Consider the following 17,427-nt stretch of genomic DNA (forward strand, 5'->3'; position numbering starts at 1 on the left):
GGTTGAGTAGAGTTTCCTGCTTTCCGACTGAAGAGGACACGCCTCCTGAGACAAGGCCGTATGGAGGCGTCCTGCTCGAGCGCCATGTGCTGAGGTTGAGGTTGGGGCAGGTGATGCAGGCAGGGTTCCTGGCCGCTTGGTCAGGGATTTTGGAGATGGTAGGAGTTAGATGCTAGGCTGTGGAAGGACCGTTGAATGTGATGCATATTGGGCATGTCCGCCTAAGAGTTGAAGTGAGCTCAGTGAGAGACTGTTGATGTATTTGGGAGTGTGGGGATAAGATAAGGGAAGAGATAGGAAGACGCTGACTTCAGTGATACCTCAAATTTGATCTTAACCTCCTGAGATTAGGAAGAAGGAGACAAGCTGCGGTGTGAGAAGCAGGATTCCAGATCCCTGGCCTCGCTTGTTCCCTAGAGACTTCAGGTGAGGTACGGCAGGACTGCTCAGTTAAGCCCCTCCGTCGTGTCGACTCTCTGTGACCCCATGGACTGCAGCACACCAGGCTTCCCTGTCCTCCCAACTTCTGGAGCTTGCTTGAACTCATGTCCATTGAGTTGGTGATGCCCTCCAACCATCTCATCCTCTGTCGTCCCCTTCTCCTCCTGCAGGACTGTAGGATTTTTCTATTTAAGCTTGAAGCTGTTTTGATCCCTTTTTGAGATACTAGGCCAAAAGCTGTATTTATAGAACTTGTTTTGACATATTATCTCACCCTGTCCCCAGCCTTCCTTACTGGAATCCAGCTAATGTTGCACTCTGCCTGGCAGGAAGGATTGATTGAAGAAATGTACACATATATATACAGCTGAGTGATTGGAAATAGCCCCAGACTTTGTAAATAGGCCGGCTGTAAGGTTTGCAGTCGGTTAAGTTGCTGGAATAACTTCACATGGTGTAATTCCTCAGCTCACACGTGGTGGGTATACTGCTGGTTCACCGGGACATTGGCTGTTTCCACACGTTTCTGGAAAGCAGGAAAAAAAATAGAGAACAAAATGCTTGGTTTGTAACAGATTGAGTTAGGATTTTTCTTTACTTTGTCCCTCATAACTTCCCAGAGTTTTCTTTAAAAAAAAAAAAAAAATTCTGTAGAATAGATACAGCGTGTCCATATGTGGGTGATTCAGTCAGTATTCCACTGCTGCAACCGTGCTAGCAATGTTTCTTCATCTTTTGGGAGATACTCTGTTCTGTTTTATAAATATTCTATTTATTCTTTTTTTTTTTCCTTTGGTCAAACTGCGCTGCTTGTGGGATCTTAGTTCCAGGGATTGAACCCAGGCCCTGGTGGTGAAGGTGCCCCTGGACACAAAGGAGTTCCCGGTCCTCTCCTGTATAAGTACACCCTCCTGATCAGTACTTAGTGGTACACTGAAACTACCTTTTCTGTTTAATAGCTACAGAGGTATTGTGTCTCTATACTACTGGCAACCCACTCCAGTACTCTTGCCTGGAAATTCCCATGGGCAGAGGAGCCTGGTAGGCTATAGTCTATGGGGTCACAAAGAGTCAGACACGACTGAGTGACTTCACTTTTCACTTTCACTACAGTTTATTTAACCAGGATCCAACTGATAGGCGTATGTGTTTCCCTTTTTTTTTTTTTTTTTTTTTTTTACTGTTATAAACAATGTCCTTATGAATGGTCTTTTGTGTATGTCAAGTATAAGTTTATTTGGAGGCTGTATTTCTGGAACTGGAGTTGCTGGATTCAAAGTGCATATATAGTTGTCAATATTGATACACATACTTCAGATCATTTTTTATATTTTGCAAGTGATGTCTGTTGAAGACTAGAAAGATTTTTAAAAGTTTTTATTAAAGTATATTTGATTTACAGTGTTGTGCTGATTGCTGTACAGCAAGTAATATATGTATTCTTTTTCATATTTTTTTCTATTATGGTTTATCACAGGACATTGATTATAGTTCCCTGTGCTATATACAGTAGGACCTTGTTGTTTATCAGAGTAGAAAGATCTTAATGCAGTGGCAGTCAAACCGCTAGCCCAAACAATTACTGGAATGAAGAGCATATGACCTGAAAGGGAAGATTTAAAGAGACCGTCCTGAGATAAGCTGAACTATCAAAACCAGCAACCATTATTGCTGGAGAAGAGCCACATTGCCTAGAGCAGGCAGGTGTAGCCCCTCCTTTTTTAAAGTTTTTAGGGAACATGGTGATGGTAGCTGAATCTGTAAGCCAGATATATTTCTTTCACTCTCAAAATGTTAGTTTCACCCATTTATGATCTCTGCCTTAGAAAAACATTTGTGGTCCATATCTCATTCAGTCCTTGTCTCTTTCACCTTCTCAGGTAGATGTCATGAGACCAGTCACAAGAATCAGCCAATAAATTCCAAGTAGTTGTTATACCTAAAGTTTAATAATCACCTCAGAAAATAAAAGCAATAATATTTTGAGTGTGCCCCCTCCCCCCGCAAAAAAAGCACATTTTGCAAGCAGGTGTATTTTACCAAATAAAGCCCTGTGAGTCCAGAATGTACAAGTTTCACTGGCTGGCTGTGGAACCTGCGTCACTCAATCTGGTATCTTCACTTTAGTTTCCTCATCTGGAAAATGGGACTAAAAATGCTGAAGAATCTCTTTTGAGCACTCAGAAGAATAATTATAAAGTCATCTCCAGAAGGTTGTGTATTACAGAAATGACTCTTCAGAGACATCAAGATTATAAGGTAATTTAAAAAGTAACTCTTGACAGTGTTTTAGGGAAAAAAATCAGTCACATTCTGCCTACATGGTACTAACATATGGCACAGCCCTCATGAGCTGCACAAGTGGGCTGAAATCAAAATGCAGTTGGAGAGAGGAGCAGCAGTGACTCACTAGATGAGACAGATATGGCCTTACGGCAGGGCAGGGGAACCAAGACGGAACTGGTGGTCTCCGAACATGCCAGATTTCAGCAGAGGATACGCGAGGATTCCAGGGCAGGAGAAGGGCTGAGCCCCGAGATTCGAGATTCGGTGCTCCGGCAGTGAGTCAGGCCCCGAGGCCCTCTCTCCCCAGTGCCCCGACTTCTTCCACACTGTGGGGACCCTGCGCTGCCTCGGACTGCTGTGTCTTTGGAGGTGGAAGCCACTTGGGGCTTCCCTGGTGGCTGAGATGGTGAAGAAGCCACTAGGCAAATATTTAACATTGTTATCACTGGAACATCGGGTTCAAACTAGAAAGACATGTAGGAGAGTTGGCAGTTCTGCCCAGAGAAGGCTACTCGGAAGCTCAGCCACCATTTGTCAATTGCTCCTGCTCCATCAGGCGGTCCTGTTGGCCGGGACTGACGGCGCTGCCAAGGAGACAGGAGGAGCTGACGGCAGAACGAGGTTCTAATTCACTGCCCCCACCCTCCCAAACAGAGAGCTGGGTGGGGAGGAGAGGGGAGTGCTTAATGGGGATTTGAGAATCACTTAGAGATAGAGGTACTTGGGGAGGAAGTACGAAGAGGTGTGTGTGTGTTTTTTTTTTTTAATGTATTTTGCATTTCCTGTCTGCCTCACCAGAGCACCTCCAAAATGGAATGGAGGTGAACTCTTGTTTCCATGTGTATGTAATCATGTGAGAAGGTCATGTGACTCAACAGGAGATGAAACTGCAGATCAGGGGAAGGAAGAGCAGAGCCCAGCTCACCACCATGCAGCTTCTTTTTTTTTGGCGCCATTCTATTTTGTGGACCACTTTTTGTAACAGTTTCAGATTTAATCATTATGTTAGCTTTGTCAAATAGGTGTTATATTTATTGATTTCTGCATACAGATGATATTGGCAAAGTCAGGCTTTATACTAATTCTGACTCTTAATTCTTAAATATGCACTACTCACAAGAAAATGTTTATAACAATCATGTTTTAAGTGTTGTTATATTGCGTGATAGTGTTAACACTACTGAAAGTGAAAGTGAAGTGTCTCAGTCATGTCCGACTCTTTGCGACCCCATGGACTGTAGCCCTCCAGGCTTCTCCATCCATGGGATTTTCCAGGCAAGAGTACTGGAGTGGGTTGCCATTTCCTTCTCCAGGAGATCTTCCCAACCCAGGGATTGAACCCGGATCTCCTGCATTGCAGCAGACGCTTTACCATCTGAACTACCAGGGAAGTGTATACTAAAAAATGGTTAGATGGTAAATTTTTTGTTTTGTTTGACCCTGCTGTACCTCACAGCATGTGGGATCTTTGTTTCCTGACCAGGGATTGAGCCCATGCCCCTCTGCATTGGAAAGTCCCTGTGTATGTATTTTTTACCACATTTTTTTGTTTTCAAGCTGGAGAAAAGTTGTTGCCTCTAAAGAAAAGATGAGCATACTGGCCAGTGGTGAAGGAGATGAGGTTGAGATCTGTTTATAAACTTCTCTCCTAGGGTCACAGAGAGGACACACACAGATGACTCAGTCAGTAAAGAATCAGAAACCCCAAACTTGAGTCTGAATCATGGAAATAGTAGCCACAGAGCAAGTGTCGTAAGGCGGGGAAATGGTTTTTATACACCCCACAGAGAAAGTGTCGAGTTTATCCCTGCTGACCAAGACAAGTCAGAACTAGGCCTGATATAGTGCAGGACCCAAGCTGTTTAACATGAAACAGTTTACTTTGTGGAAGGAGGTGCTCTGGGAGTGAGGAGAGTGACAGGGGGGCATTTTTTTGGTGTTTCCGTGCATCTGTTTAATTTACCTAATCGCCTGTTTTACAGATGAGCGAAACAGTTAGTGGTTAAATAGTTTCTCAGTCTTGTGTCCACCTATTTGCTGCTGAGTTCTTTTACACATGTTATTTTATTGAATGCTCAGATCACTGAGGTGGGTTCTACTCACTGTTGGTTGTGGCATGTGTGCCCAAGATCCTGGATTAGGATCTGGTGGCAACTGCCGTCCACCTGCTACAGGTTCCTGAGGGAAACAGAGCAGCCAATCTGGGCAAACCCCACTGGATTTAGCACTAATCCCGGTGGGGTTTGGCATCAGGAAGAGCTTGGTTAGGTAGGACAGCTTCCAGAGTTGATCCTTTCATCTGGCTGTTTGGCTTTTTAGGGTGTGGGGGTGGAAGAACATGCAGTTTTCCAAAGCAGTAAGCCCAGCGTTCTTACTGACCCAGCCACACGACAGGAGGAGAAAGACGGACAGGAGGGCATTGCCTGCAATCTAAAAAGTGACAGACAGTTTTTAAAGGAGCACAATTTTTGTAAGTCATTCCTATTATTCGTTTCCTCTTCCACTGAGAGACTTGTACAGTGACTTGGTTATGTTCTGGGCATCCATTTGGTTCCTTTTGAGGGGGGGTAAAGTTAAGTTCTCTTTTACAGGTGGGGAGACTGACCCTTAAGAGATGTTAATGAACTTGATCAGAGTCACATGTCTCCTGAGTAACAGGAAGTTTTCACTCTTGCTGCTGCTAAGTCGCTTCAGTCGTGTCCGACTCTGTGCGACCCCACAGATGGCAGCCCACCAGGCTCCCCTGTCCCTGGGATTCTCAAGGCAAGAACAATGGAGTGGGTTGCCATTTCCTTCTCCAGTGCGTGAAAAGTGAAAGTGAAGTCCATCCATGGGATTCTCCAGGCAAGAGTACTGGAGTACTCTTGCCTAACCCCAGTCAAATCTGTCAAGACCGTTGAGACTTTGGACGTTTACCTACTTACAAGATTTGCGTTAGAAAAATGGTCAGATTTGGCTTTAGGGAACTCAGCGTTTACGCAGTCTTTTCTGTGGTTTCTGCACAGGATCTTCCTTATAGACAGCTGGAGTGAAGGAGAGGCTCTGGGAAAGATGGGACTTGGAGACGAGAATTGATGATGGGTTTCAGTGTCAAGGGTACAACCGCCTCTCTTTATGTTCCATCCAGCTCCGTTATTGCCTGGATTCATGTGATCTTGAGAGTTACTGTGTTCCTTTGTGCCTCGTCTTGTCTGTAAATGGAGATAGAATAGGCAGGAGGATTAAGTATATAAAGGACCGAAAAGCACTGCATGGTGTACAGTAAATACTCAGAACGTGTTAACTTCTGTAATTGTAGCCTCTTGTACATGACTGGACATTTCTCCCTACTTTCTGGTGTACAGATTTTAAATACATATCCCATTGGTTTGAGGATGCACACACTTACTGCCATTGATGGCATCTTAAATTTCTTGATTTGTGATAACCTGTTAGATTCAAAGAGAAAAATCTGTTCAAGAAACTATTCATCTCAAAGCTAGACATAAAATTGGTGAATTACCTATTGTTTTGAATTATCCAGGCCTGTTAATCAAATGTCCAGGAGACCTAGGGTTACCCTGAGGGCCAGAATAGGCAAACAGGTAGGATCTGCCGTGCCTCTGTCTGTCTGCCACCTGAACAGCTTTACATTCATGTTTATGGGGAAGACACTTCATTTAAAACCATTTCAAAAGCCCCTCATCTGGATCATTGTTCTGTTCTTCTTTAGCTCCCTGCTGTATTATTAACATATTAATCATGTCCAGGTTTTGTTAAGAGCGCTTGCTCACAGTGGTCAGTTAGTGAGTCATGCTGGTGAGGCTGGAGTCATGGGTTTAGGCCTCATGCAGGTCTGAGCATCACTGAGCCTGGTGCCAGCCTCTGTACCTGGAGTCTGCCTCAGTGCACACGGTGTAAGAGCTGTTGGTGGAGATTGAGTCAGTTGACTCTCTGTCTTCCTTTGAAGGACTGTGTTCTGTTCTTCAACATACAGGCCAGCAGAAAACTCTAAGAAATAAGGTTCATTACCTTGCCTACACTATGGGAGGTGTGTAGGAGATCTGAGACCTTTCCTATCAGATCTCCTTGTGAGAGGAGATACTGTTCACTCTTGCATCCTTGAAACATGTCACGATCATATAAAAGTTCCGAGATATATTCCAAAACCAAATATAAATGCTTTCCAGATTGTGTGTTGTGGGATAAGTACTTTGTTTTTCAGAGTCCTCTGTCCCATTTACTTAGAAAGTATAATTTTAACTCGAGCAGGTCATGCTTTGAACATGTGAATATCACAAGCAGACAGTCCTGCTCGTTTCCCTCAGTGCTGTCTTGCCCCCACCCTTGTCTGTTGCCCCCTCACCCCAACCCCACCCACCTTTTTGGTACTCCTTTTCTCCCTTGACTCTTCTTCTTTACCCCTCTTTGAGACTACTTCTGTGCCTCCGCACATGGTGATTGAAAATACAAAGGTAATGTTAATGGAAACAGACGTTGTGGAGCCCCAGGGAAGCATAGAGCAAAGGCAGTTCAGGCTTCCGCACAGCTTGCAGTGCATTTTGTTTGGTTCCCTACATAAACGAAAGATGTAGAAAATTCAAACCTAGGGACTTTTCTGGTGGTCAAATGGCTGGGACTCCGTGCTCCCGAGTTCGATCCCTGGTTGGGAAACTAGATTCCACTAAGAGTTCACATGCCACAACTAAGACCCAGCACAGCCAGATAAGTGCATAAATACTAAAAGAAAGAAAGAAAAAGAATATCAGTTAAAGAAAATCCCTCAAACCTAAAGCTTTTAATTTCCGCATAGCTTTCCTGTCTCCCCAAAGCGTTTCTGTTCTTTTACAGACAAGGCAACAGAATGTAAGAAAAGTAAAACTGGAATGACAAAGCTTTTTAGAGAAAACACCTTGTGTATTAATCTTCGCACTGTCCTCCTTCAAGTGACGAGGGCCTGTGTGGAGGAAGACAGTGTGTCCTTTTTTTGTGCGCTTACGTTTCCTTTAGAAAGTCTTTGGGTGACTTAGTAGGATGATTAATCTCCTACTTATGTGTGTGTGTTTAAATAAATAATTCCGTTTTCCTTCTCTCCTGGCTCTGCACTTAGGCGTTCCTAGTCCCTGCAGGGCTGCCATGCTCGCTGGGGCCTTGACGTGTGTCCTTCCTACTTTAATGTGATTGCTCCTCCTTAACAACCCCAGCCTGCATTTAGCTCTTTGTGTCCTGGAGGTTCCCCAGCCAGCATGCAGTGTGGGTCTGGTCTCACAGGGTCACACAACAGTAGTGTTTCTCAGCTGTTCCGTGTAATATATCGGGAAACATGACTTTTATCTGGTCTTTTATCTGCCCTTTATATCTTCCAGAATCAAACTGACAAGTAGACACTTAGCTTGTTCTCTACTGTCTTAACAAGCACCCAGAGCAAGCTCAGCACAGACACTGTCCCTATACAAGTCTGTGCGGCCTGGATGGGTTCTCTGTTTATCAAGAGAGATGGACTGTGGGCTCTGAAATTAGAATTCCTCATGTATTCAGTAGATTACTTTAGCTTTTGAATTCCGAGAGTAGTCCCCACCTTGGAATGGCCATAATGATACAGGATTGAATGAGGTGTTATGAACTTCCTCTTAATAACTTTTGATGATGTAGGCAGGTCCAGGACAGTGCTTTTAGTGTTTCTGTGTGTTTGTCTTAATGTAAACTTTACATTAAGATGGTTGGAAGCATCATTACTTCATTAGCAAAATTGGAGACTGGTTAAGTCTGTATGAAGCGTCAGTTAAGTATTCATGCACCCATTTTATGCCAGTGAAGAAATGTCTTTGAGTTCAATGAGGGTAGGTAGAGTGCAGTGTCTCATGGTGAGTTCTGGTTCTGGCTTTGTCTTTCAGAATTCTTGACACTTTCCCTGGTGGACTTGGTGACTTTCTGCAGTTCTCTGTAGCCGGGGCCAGACAGAAGTACAGCGGCAGGAGTTGTAGATGGACTTTTGTAGGAATTTGGGCAACTTTTATAGAATCAGTCTTTACTTGCAAGATTGTTCCATATGTGTAAAAATGAAGTAGATTGGTGTTTTGGTTCCTCTGTTTGCTTTTACCTTCAGTTAACTTCCCCATCTTCTGATTTTTCTTTTTTTTTTTTTGGTTTCAGTGGTTCACCACTTTCCTGAGGCCATCAGTATGCATTTACAAGGCAGGAACTGCGGGTTACTTTTGAGGAGTTTTATACCTAGCACCAGCCTGTTCAGGACAATTGTTTTGGGGAAATAGCATGGCTTCTTCACTTAACAATACGATCTTTAACTGCTCAGGGCTTGCCTTGTGGCTCAGCTAGTAAAGAATCGGCCTGCAATGCGAGAGACCTGGGTTTGATCCCTGGGTTCGATCCCTGGGTTGGGCAGATCCCCTGCAGAAGGGAAAGGCTACCCACTCCAGTATTCCGGCCTGGAGAATTCCATGGACTGTATAGCCCATGGGGTCGCAAAGAGTCTGACACGACTGAGCGACTGTCACTTTAACTGCTGAAAGGATTAGACAGCCTTTAGCTTTGTGGTAGTTCCCACCCAAGAGCAGATGCTAAAAGTGATTGTTTCGGTGACCTAGATGTGCTGTAGTTCAGTCTCATAAATTCTAGTCATTGATTTGCTATTTGTGGTGACATTTTGGGGTAAGCATCTTTTTAATAAACCTTTTAGCACTTTAGTTCTCCATTTTTAACTAGATGGTGTTCTTAAATTAACTTGGAGGTGTTAATGTGATTGTGTGTTGTGTGCTTTCACATTGGGAGAGGGAGTGTTTACCTTCAGTCTCGGTGACAAAGGGGCTTTTGTTTGAAAAGAAGCTATGTATCTGAAATTGTGAGAAATACAGGCATGGTCCACTTATTTTTCTCTCCTTGGTTTTTTAGAGTGAAGACAGTAGTCCAGAGAGGGAGGTGGAAAGCTACAGGTATGGGCTAACTGCTGGGTGGTTGTGCTCTGGTTAGCTTTTTAACCTTCCTTCTTGCATGAGGCCTGTTTTGCAGATGTGAAAAAATTGCCTTCAGAAAGGTGACGGATTTTTTTCTACATTTTGGGATTAAATTTCTTGTTCCTGGGAAGCTAGATTTTTTTTTTTCTCCTTCCCAACTTTCTCCTTAGCTGTTTACCAAGGCAGGCTTATCTCCCATTTGAACTAGCTTCTGCCTAGTTCAAATAGTTGGAGCTAGGCGGGGGGTGTAGAAGGCATGGGGAGAGAGGGAGGGCACGTATGTATATGTGTATATATCTACACACAGCAGCTGCCTGGCTGGCTTCCTTTCCCCTCTCTACTTCATAGCTGGAAAAGGATTCGTTGCTCAGTGCTGTCCGATTCTTTGCAACCCCATCAGCTGTAGCCTGCCAGGCTCCTCTGTCCATGGAATTCTCCAGCAAGAATACTGGAGTGGATTGCCATTCCCATCTCCAGGGGATCTTCTCGACCCAGAGATCGAACCTGGATCTCCTGCATTGCAGGCAGAATCCTTACCATCTGAGCCACTTCATAGTTAGAAGACCCTAAAAGTGAAAAAGTGAAGGTGCTCAGTAAGTGAAGTCCTCCCGACCGAGGAATCGAACCTGGGTCTTCTGTGTTGTGGGCAGACGCTTCACTGTCTGAGCCATGGTGGTTTATTGGAAGACCCTAAGTAAACTAGAACAAAGATGAGGATAAAACTCATTGAATTTCACAAAGATGATACAACCCTCTTGGAACCAGAATTTGTTCAACATACTGATTTTTAAGTCAGCACTGGAACCTAAATAAAGCTTCAGCTTACAGTATATTGTTATCAACTAACAGTTATACTTAAATTCCAGAACTAGTTGGGGACCTGAAAATATGACCTGATTTAAGGGGTGGTCACAGTTTGACAGGATGATTTATTTGGTCAGGTGTGTCCCAGAAACTCCGTGGACGTCTCTGAGCTGACACTTTGGCTGAGAGAACTAAGCATAGAAGAATGTCTTTCTGCTCGGACTTTGGCGCTGACTGGGGAGGAGATAGGTGATTAAAGACAGGGAAAGGAGATGGAACACTTTTAGATTTCAAAAGTAAATATTCCTCCCTTCAGTCTCGTCCTATCTTTTTAATGTACCATATATAATTTACAGGAAAACAGTCTTAGATGTAACAGTTACTAAACTTAGTGCTTCTGGTCTTACTGTGGTTTTAGATTTGGAATAGAACTTTTTGTTTTTTAAACAATACTTCTATCCCTTCTTTAACCCCCTAATTCCTTCTTTAACCCCTCCACCCCCCTCTTCAGAATTTTTTCATTGTCTAGACTCTCATGGAAACCCAACAAAGGTTTTCTGTTTTAAGATATGCTCAACTCTCACATGTTTGCAAAAAGTCTCCCACAAAGTGAGATGTCACAGAGATGATTAGCAATTTAGGTCAGTGTATTTTTGCATATGCAAAGTACTAGCTTGGGAGTTTTAGGAGACCCACTAATTACATTAGAGGTACTAAACTTTAGAAGTGAAATTCAAGTCCAGAAAGATTTTAGGCTAAATTTTAAGTTGTTCTGGTTGGTTATTTTCAAGTAGTATCAGTTCGTTGCTTCTGAGGGGATATCCAGTCCACTTCACTGTGTTAGGTTATGACTTTTCCCTGGATTTTTGCACTTTTCCTTAAATAGACTAATGATGGAGTTTTTTTTAATAACATAGGCTCTCTTTTATAATTTAGTAGTAGGCTCTCATTTTCCCTATGCTCATATAACCAGACTTCACATTTTTGCCTTTTAAAACACATTGAGGTTATTGAGATGGAAGTATAAAATCCCTTCACCTGTCATTGAACTCCTGGTTACATCAGTCAAGATCGACAGCCTGACATTTGCACGTTCCATGTGGGCTTTTTTGCTTAACTATACTTTGCTTTTTCTTTTGACAAATCGAATGCTGTGATTCTAGCATTTCTGTCTTCTAATCCGGTTTTTGAGCTGTTTATTCCCTTCTGATGCTCTAAATGCAGGGTGCGCTGCTCTTTCGAGGGTGTCCTGCTCTTTCGAGGGTGTCCTGGATCCTCTGGCAGTATCCACAGGGTTCCATAGGAACACAGGGCAGAGCACCTGAGGGATTCAGGAAGGCTTCCTAGGAGAGATGATGTGTGTGTGTGTGCGTGCATGCGTGTATGTGTGCGCGCGCGTGTGTGCCCTAAGGGATTCAGGAAGGCTTCCGAGGAGAGATGATGTGTGTGTGTGCGTGTGTGCATGCGTGTGCACCCTAAGGGATTCAGGAAGTGTGTGTGTGCTTGTGTGCATGTGTGTGTGTGCATGTGCGCCCTAAGGGATTCAGGAAGGCTTCCTAGGAGAGATGATGTGTGTGTGTGTGTGCACGCGTGTGTGCCCTAAGGGATTCAGGAAGGCTTCCTAGGAGAGAGATGCGTGTGTGCGTGCGTGCATGCATGTGTGCGCGCGTGTGTGCTCCCTAAGGGATTCAGGAAGGCTTCCTAAGAGAGATGATGCGTGTGTGTGTGCGTGCATGTGTGTGCGTGCATGCGTGTGTGTGTGCCCTAAGGGATTCAGGAAGGCTTCCTAGGAGAGATGATGCGTGTGTGTGTGCGTGTGTGTGTGCCCTAAGGGATTCAGGAAGGCTTCCTAGGAGAGATGATGCGTGTGTGTGTGCGTGTGTGTGTGCCCTAAGGGATTCAGGAAGGCTTCCTAGGAGAGAGATGCGTGTGTGTGTGCGTGCATGTGTGTGTGTGTGCCCTAAGGGATTCAGGAAGGCTTCCTAAGAGAGATGATGCGTGTGTGTGTGCGTGCATGCGTGTGCGTGCATGCGTGTGTGTGTGCCCTAAGGGATTCAGGAAGGCTTCCTAAGAGAGATGATGCGTGTGTGTGTGCGTGCATGCGTGTGTGTGTGCCCTAAGGGATTCAGGAAGGCTTCCTAGGAGAGATGATGCGTGTGTGTGTGCGTGCATGCGTGTGTGTGTGCCCTAAGGGATTCAGGAAGGCTTCCTAAGAGAGATGATGCGTGTGTGTGTGCGTGCATGTGTGTGGGTGCATGCGTGTGTGTGTGCCCTAAGGGATTCAGGAAGGCTTCCTAGGAGAGATGATGCGTGTGTGTGTGCGTGCATGCGTGTGTGTGTGCCCTAAGGGATTCAGGAAGGCTTCCTAGGAGAGATGTGTGTGTGTGCATGCATGCATGTGTGTGTGTGCGCGTGCGCGCCCTGAGAGATTCAGGAAGGCTTCCTAGGAGAGATGATGTGTGTGTGTGTGTGTGTGTGTGCGCCCACGTATGTGCCCTAAGGGATTCAGGAAGGCTTCCTAGGAGATGTGTGTGTGTGTATGCGTGTGTGCATGCATGCATGTGTGCGCGCACATGCGTGTGCGCGCTGTGTCCGACTCTTTACCACCCTATGGACTGTAGCTCGCCAGGCTCCTCTCTCCATGGGATTCTCCAGGCAGGAATAGTGGGGTGGGTTGCCATGCCCTTCTCCAGGGGAACCTTCCCGACCCAGGGATCGAACTCACGTCTTCTGCCTGCGTCTCCTGCCTGCGTCTCCTGCATTGGCAGGTGGATTCTTCACCACTGAGCCACCTGGGAAAACCCCAATATCTTATACTCTGATCATTTTTAATGATTTGGGTTCTTACTGTTATAACAGATAACAGACTGATTGTTCCTACCCTCACATAATCAAGCCTTGAATTATTGCCCTTAGGAAAAAAGAGAATATTCAAGGCAAAGAAAACTGAGACAGCCAACCAGGGGAAGAAGAGGAAACCATGCGTGTAAATTCACAGACGTGGTTAAAGAGAGACCGAGGGAAGGTTAGGGCCTTCTGTTGCAGTGGACCCTGGGTTTTAGGCCTAGGCTGTGTTTCTGATTAAGAACTTTTAAACAACTGCTTACGGATAGTTTGCTATGAATAACTTTTAATTCTCCTTTTTAATTTCCCTCTGACAGCTGCATTTTTGTATTTCCATAATTGTTTTTATCGTCACTTTGTGACCCTTTTCTAAAATGGAGTGACTTGTGATTAATTTCTGTTCTTTCTTTTCCTACAAGCATGTTGAATTTAATTATACCGAGATAATTCTTGTGACCTGTTTAAAGAGAATTCCCCCTCCCTCCATGTAATAACATTTCCACCTTGTAGGTTTTTAAAACATTGCAGCCCTATCCATCATAAAATGAATTTTAAAACGTTGCAACCTTTGACTCGGTAAAAATTACTATGAGGAGTACACATCCTTTGATACACTGGCCAGTACTCTCGTTATAGTTGTGATTCTGATTAAAATAGAGATGTAGTTAGGAGTCATGCATTTTTGGTGAATAATAAAAGCATAGCAACCAGTGGACTTCCTGAAAACTTGATTCATTTTTAAAGGAATCCTGGAACTAGAAAATCTAATTTGATTAACTGATCTCACACAGTTACTCCTTAGTCAGGTGCTTCCCTATAGGAAGAGGCGTGTGATCGGTTCCAGTGCTCTTAGAAACCGACCAGACAGGCCAGTCGCTCCGCCAGCTCCAGCTGGGGCTGCCTGCTTTCTCTCTGGCAGCCGGGCTCCGCGAGCTCTGGGTGCCGGTTGCAGGCTCCTCACTGGCAGCCTGGTTCTGCTTCCTCTGTTAATAGGGTGGCAGAGAGCTCCTGTCTCTTCTGTCTCTCTAGGAGATCGGGTGGGCCAGGGTCTCTGACAAAACGGAAAGAGCAGTTACCTACTGTTTTAGTTCTAAATTTTGGGTGGTTGTGTCTGGATATTGGACAGAAGACACAGCTTTTACCTTTCTCAGTTAGATGTAGACAGGTGTCAGCCTTTGTTAGACAGACTGGAACATTTAGACCTGTGCCGTGACATAACTGCCTTTCATTATTTTTTGTTTTAACGTCATTCTGTATCTTTAGTTCATTTGTTTACCTCTTTACATAACTTCTTTTTTTCAAAGTTCCCTATATTGTGATCTGAGCTTGAGTGAAGTGAAACCTTTGAGGTAAGGCAACCCTAATGGTAAAAATGGAAAGAAGTCCTGTGAAATTTGGGAGCCTTCAGAGATAGTTTTAGAGTCACTGCCTAAATATTGAAATGCCACCATTTGTTGTTTGGAGGGATGTGGAGCTAAATTGAGAATGAGAGTACCACATCTGCCTTGACTGCTAAGTTTATCTATCTCTGCTGCTCACCCATAATAGAATTTTTATGTGTGCATTCATTAATCTTGGTTTTAGGAACAGTTTAAAAGAGGGCAGACAGTGAAGAGGCTTGGTCTGCGTTCCTCTCTCCTTTAAGTATTTGAGCGTTCGTCCCTGGTAGGCCCCAGGTCTTCTTCACTATCATCACTGTGGTGGCTTTTGTTTGTTTTTCTTTTGTTTCTCTAGAAAGGTTAATACTGAATAAACTGTTTCTTAGTACTCTGTCAGGAGGCAGAATATACTATTTTTATTTTTTGTTTTTTAAATTTTCTGACAAATTAAGATTCAGAGTTCCTAAGGAAGTTTTGCCTTGTGCTCCCTAAGTGAATGCCGCCGCAGCAGCACTTTTTAAAGCCCTTCACTGCGATAAAGATCATCAAGAAAGCAAAGTTGGTCCAGCGCAGAAGGTAATATTAATATAAGAGCGGTATGTTTCTGGTGGCCAGTTCTTCAGCCAGCTTGCCTCTGGCCTGCTTCTGATGGGTCGTCTGAACCATTTAAGGAACTCCTTAAATGACTCTTTGGAGGTTAGTTTGGAACCCAAACAGTGCGTTCATTCCAAGGCTAACCCACCCAGTTCTTTCTAAAACATTTTCAGACTACATGCCGTGAACCGCGCCCCCCTCTTCCTTGTGCTCAGGTAGTTCAAGCTTGGGGGGTTCCTCGGAAGCTGCTCGGCGGGGAGCAGTTTGGAAGGTGGAAGCAAGTCTGTGTCTCTTCTGCTCTGTTAGCCGCCGCTCTCTTCATGGGCCTGACACTGTGGATCTGACAGTGCGCTTAGTGCTGCTTCGCCAGGGAAAATCACACAAAACCAGCCTGGCGCATCAGCACTTCCATTGTGTGCGGGGCTGAGCCTCCCTCCACATGCTCACACCCCCTGTTTAATCCCCTGCTCCCTGCCCCTTCCCCAGTCCTGCCTGCTTCTGTGGCACTCACTGCTGGCGTCCCTGAGCTCCTGTTTCCACTTTGTGTTTTTTGTGGGGCCCAGGAAGCTAAAGCTGTGTATATTTGTGGATCAGACAAGTGCAGCAAGTTAATATCGTTGGCTTCTGAAGGGGAGAGTGAGGTGATGGCTGCGTTTAAGTTGGATTTCCTTCCAGAGATGATGGTGGATCATTGCTCTTTGAATTCCAGTCCTGTGTAAGTATTTTTGTTGTCTAATATTTATCATAAGTAGAGGACTTGGGCTGTTTTCTTTGTTACTTGATAAAATGAGTCCCTTTGCTTAAAAGAGGGAAGAAAAAGACTGGGTGAGGAAGCCAAAGTCCACACTATTGTTATTTCCCTATTGTAGTCTGATTCTCTCATTACTGCTGACTTCCTGTAGCTGTAACTAAGTTTTGTACAAAAGGATGCATTTGATGTATGACCAGCAGCATCAGCTCAAGTGTGCTGGGCTTAGTTCTTCTGTAGTTTTCCTATCTGATAGATTCTAAGGTATTTTTTTAAACCTTAGATTTATTGCTTTGGGTTGGGTATACAATTTCAGATCATCTTTTGGGAAGCTATTTATGTATGTTTTATTTCTAATGATCTAATTTTTATATTCATATCACAGAGTGATAGCTAGGGTGTGTTTAGCAGTGTATACAGAATACTGTATTGATGTGTAAGCTAACCCTGAATCTTGACCCTCCCCCCCACCAACTAATTGAACACGCAACACACTGTGTGGTTTGGGGACATCAGATGTGCCCCACCCCAAGGACGGCAAACTAAATTAATCTCGATTGGCAAATTGCCTAAATAAATTTTGAACGTAAAAAGTGAGAAGCCTGATCAGTTTGCGTTATTGTTCACCGTTGTATGCAACTAAAATGCCAGCCTGGCTCTGAGTTGTACCTGTAGGGAGCCTGAATTCTGGGCTCTGTATTAAAGAGCACACTTCTAACCCTTGATTTGAGTTACTTTCACCAGGCTTCAGAGTACCTTGTAACCTAAGTGAAAGAGACTTAAGTCATTCAAAGCCAAGAATATTAAATGGTAGAATACCCCCTAGATCACAGGGGGAGTGCAAGTCTTTGACATTAGGCCTCAGTGTGCAGATCTGCCTTGGGATTCGGTGTAACAAGTGTGGTGGTAGCAGATTCTCAACAGTTCTTTGTGGGGTAGTTTTGGGGGCCTCAAACAGAGTTGGCTCGCTCATTTGAAACGGGTCCTGCGCCTTCTCTGTAGTCTCCACAATAATGGTGATTTAGAAGTGTCTTTCTATGGGAGTTCTCTTCACTGCTAAAATAAACTTTAGCGGTAGATTACAGGTGAAATCACAGTGAATGCCGTCATAAAAGCTGACCGTATAATAAAAATATTCCCACATACCAGATGGACGGTCCCTAGAGTTAGCTGTCTCCCGTTGTCTGTGCATTGCCGTTGCCTGGTGTTCCGTCCTCCGATCCAGTGCTCTTCCTCAGCCTGTTTCCTCATCTTTTACTAGGTCGGCCTAATTCAGTATCCCATGAGATCTGGATCATGGACCACTCTGTAAAAGTCACCTGGAATTAAAAATGCAGGTTCTGGACCCACACGCTGATAATTCTCATGCTAGAATGGGCCC

General features: G+C 44.4%; 1 protein-coding gene across 11 annotated transcripts in view; it reads left to right on the plus strand.

The window, feature by feature from the left end:
- Positions 1 to 17,427, plus strand: part of CELF1 (CUGBP, Elav-like family member 1) — a 67,243-nt gene that overhangs the window by 22,640 nt on the left and 27,176 nt on the right. For 8 of the 11 annotated variants that reach the window (XM_018059099.1, XM_018059091.1, XM_018059092.1 and 5 more), the window contains one exon: positions 15,862 to 16,013. The exons of 1 other annotated variant lie outside the window; for it this stretch is intronic. In XM_018059099.1, the coding sequence (XP_017914588.1) occupies positions 15,943 to 16,013 (71 nt within the window). In that variant the 5' untranslated portion in view covers positions 15,862 to 15,942. Of the gene's footprint in view, positions 1 to 9,615; positions 9,657 to 15,203; positions 15,281 to 15,861; positions 16,014 to 17,427 lie in introns of those variants that run through there. 2 more of the 11 variants (XM_018059100.1, XM_018059102.1) reach the window with 2 other exon arrangements.

This window comes from Capra hircus, chromosome 15 (assembly GCF_001704415.2).
Source record: "Capra hircus breed San Clemente chromosome 15, ASM170441v1, whole genome shotgun sequence".
In the NCBI taxonomy this organism is placed as follows: domain Eukaryota; kingdom Metazoa; phylum Chordata; class Mammalia; order Artiodactyla; family Bovidae; genus Capra; species Capra hircus.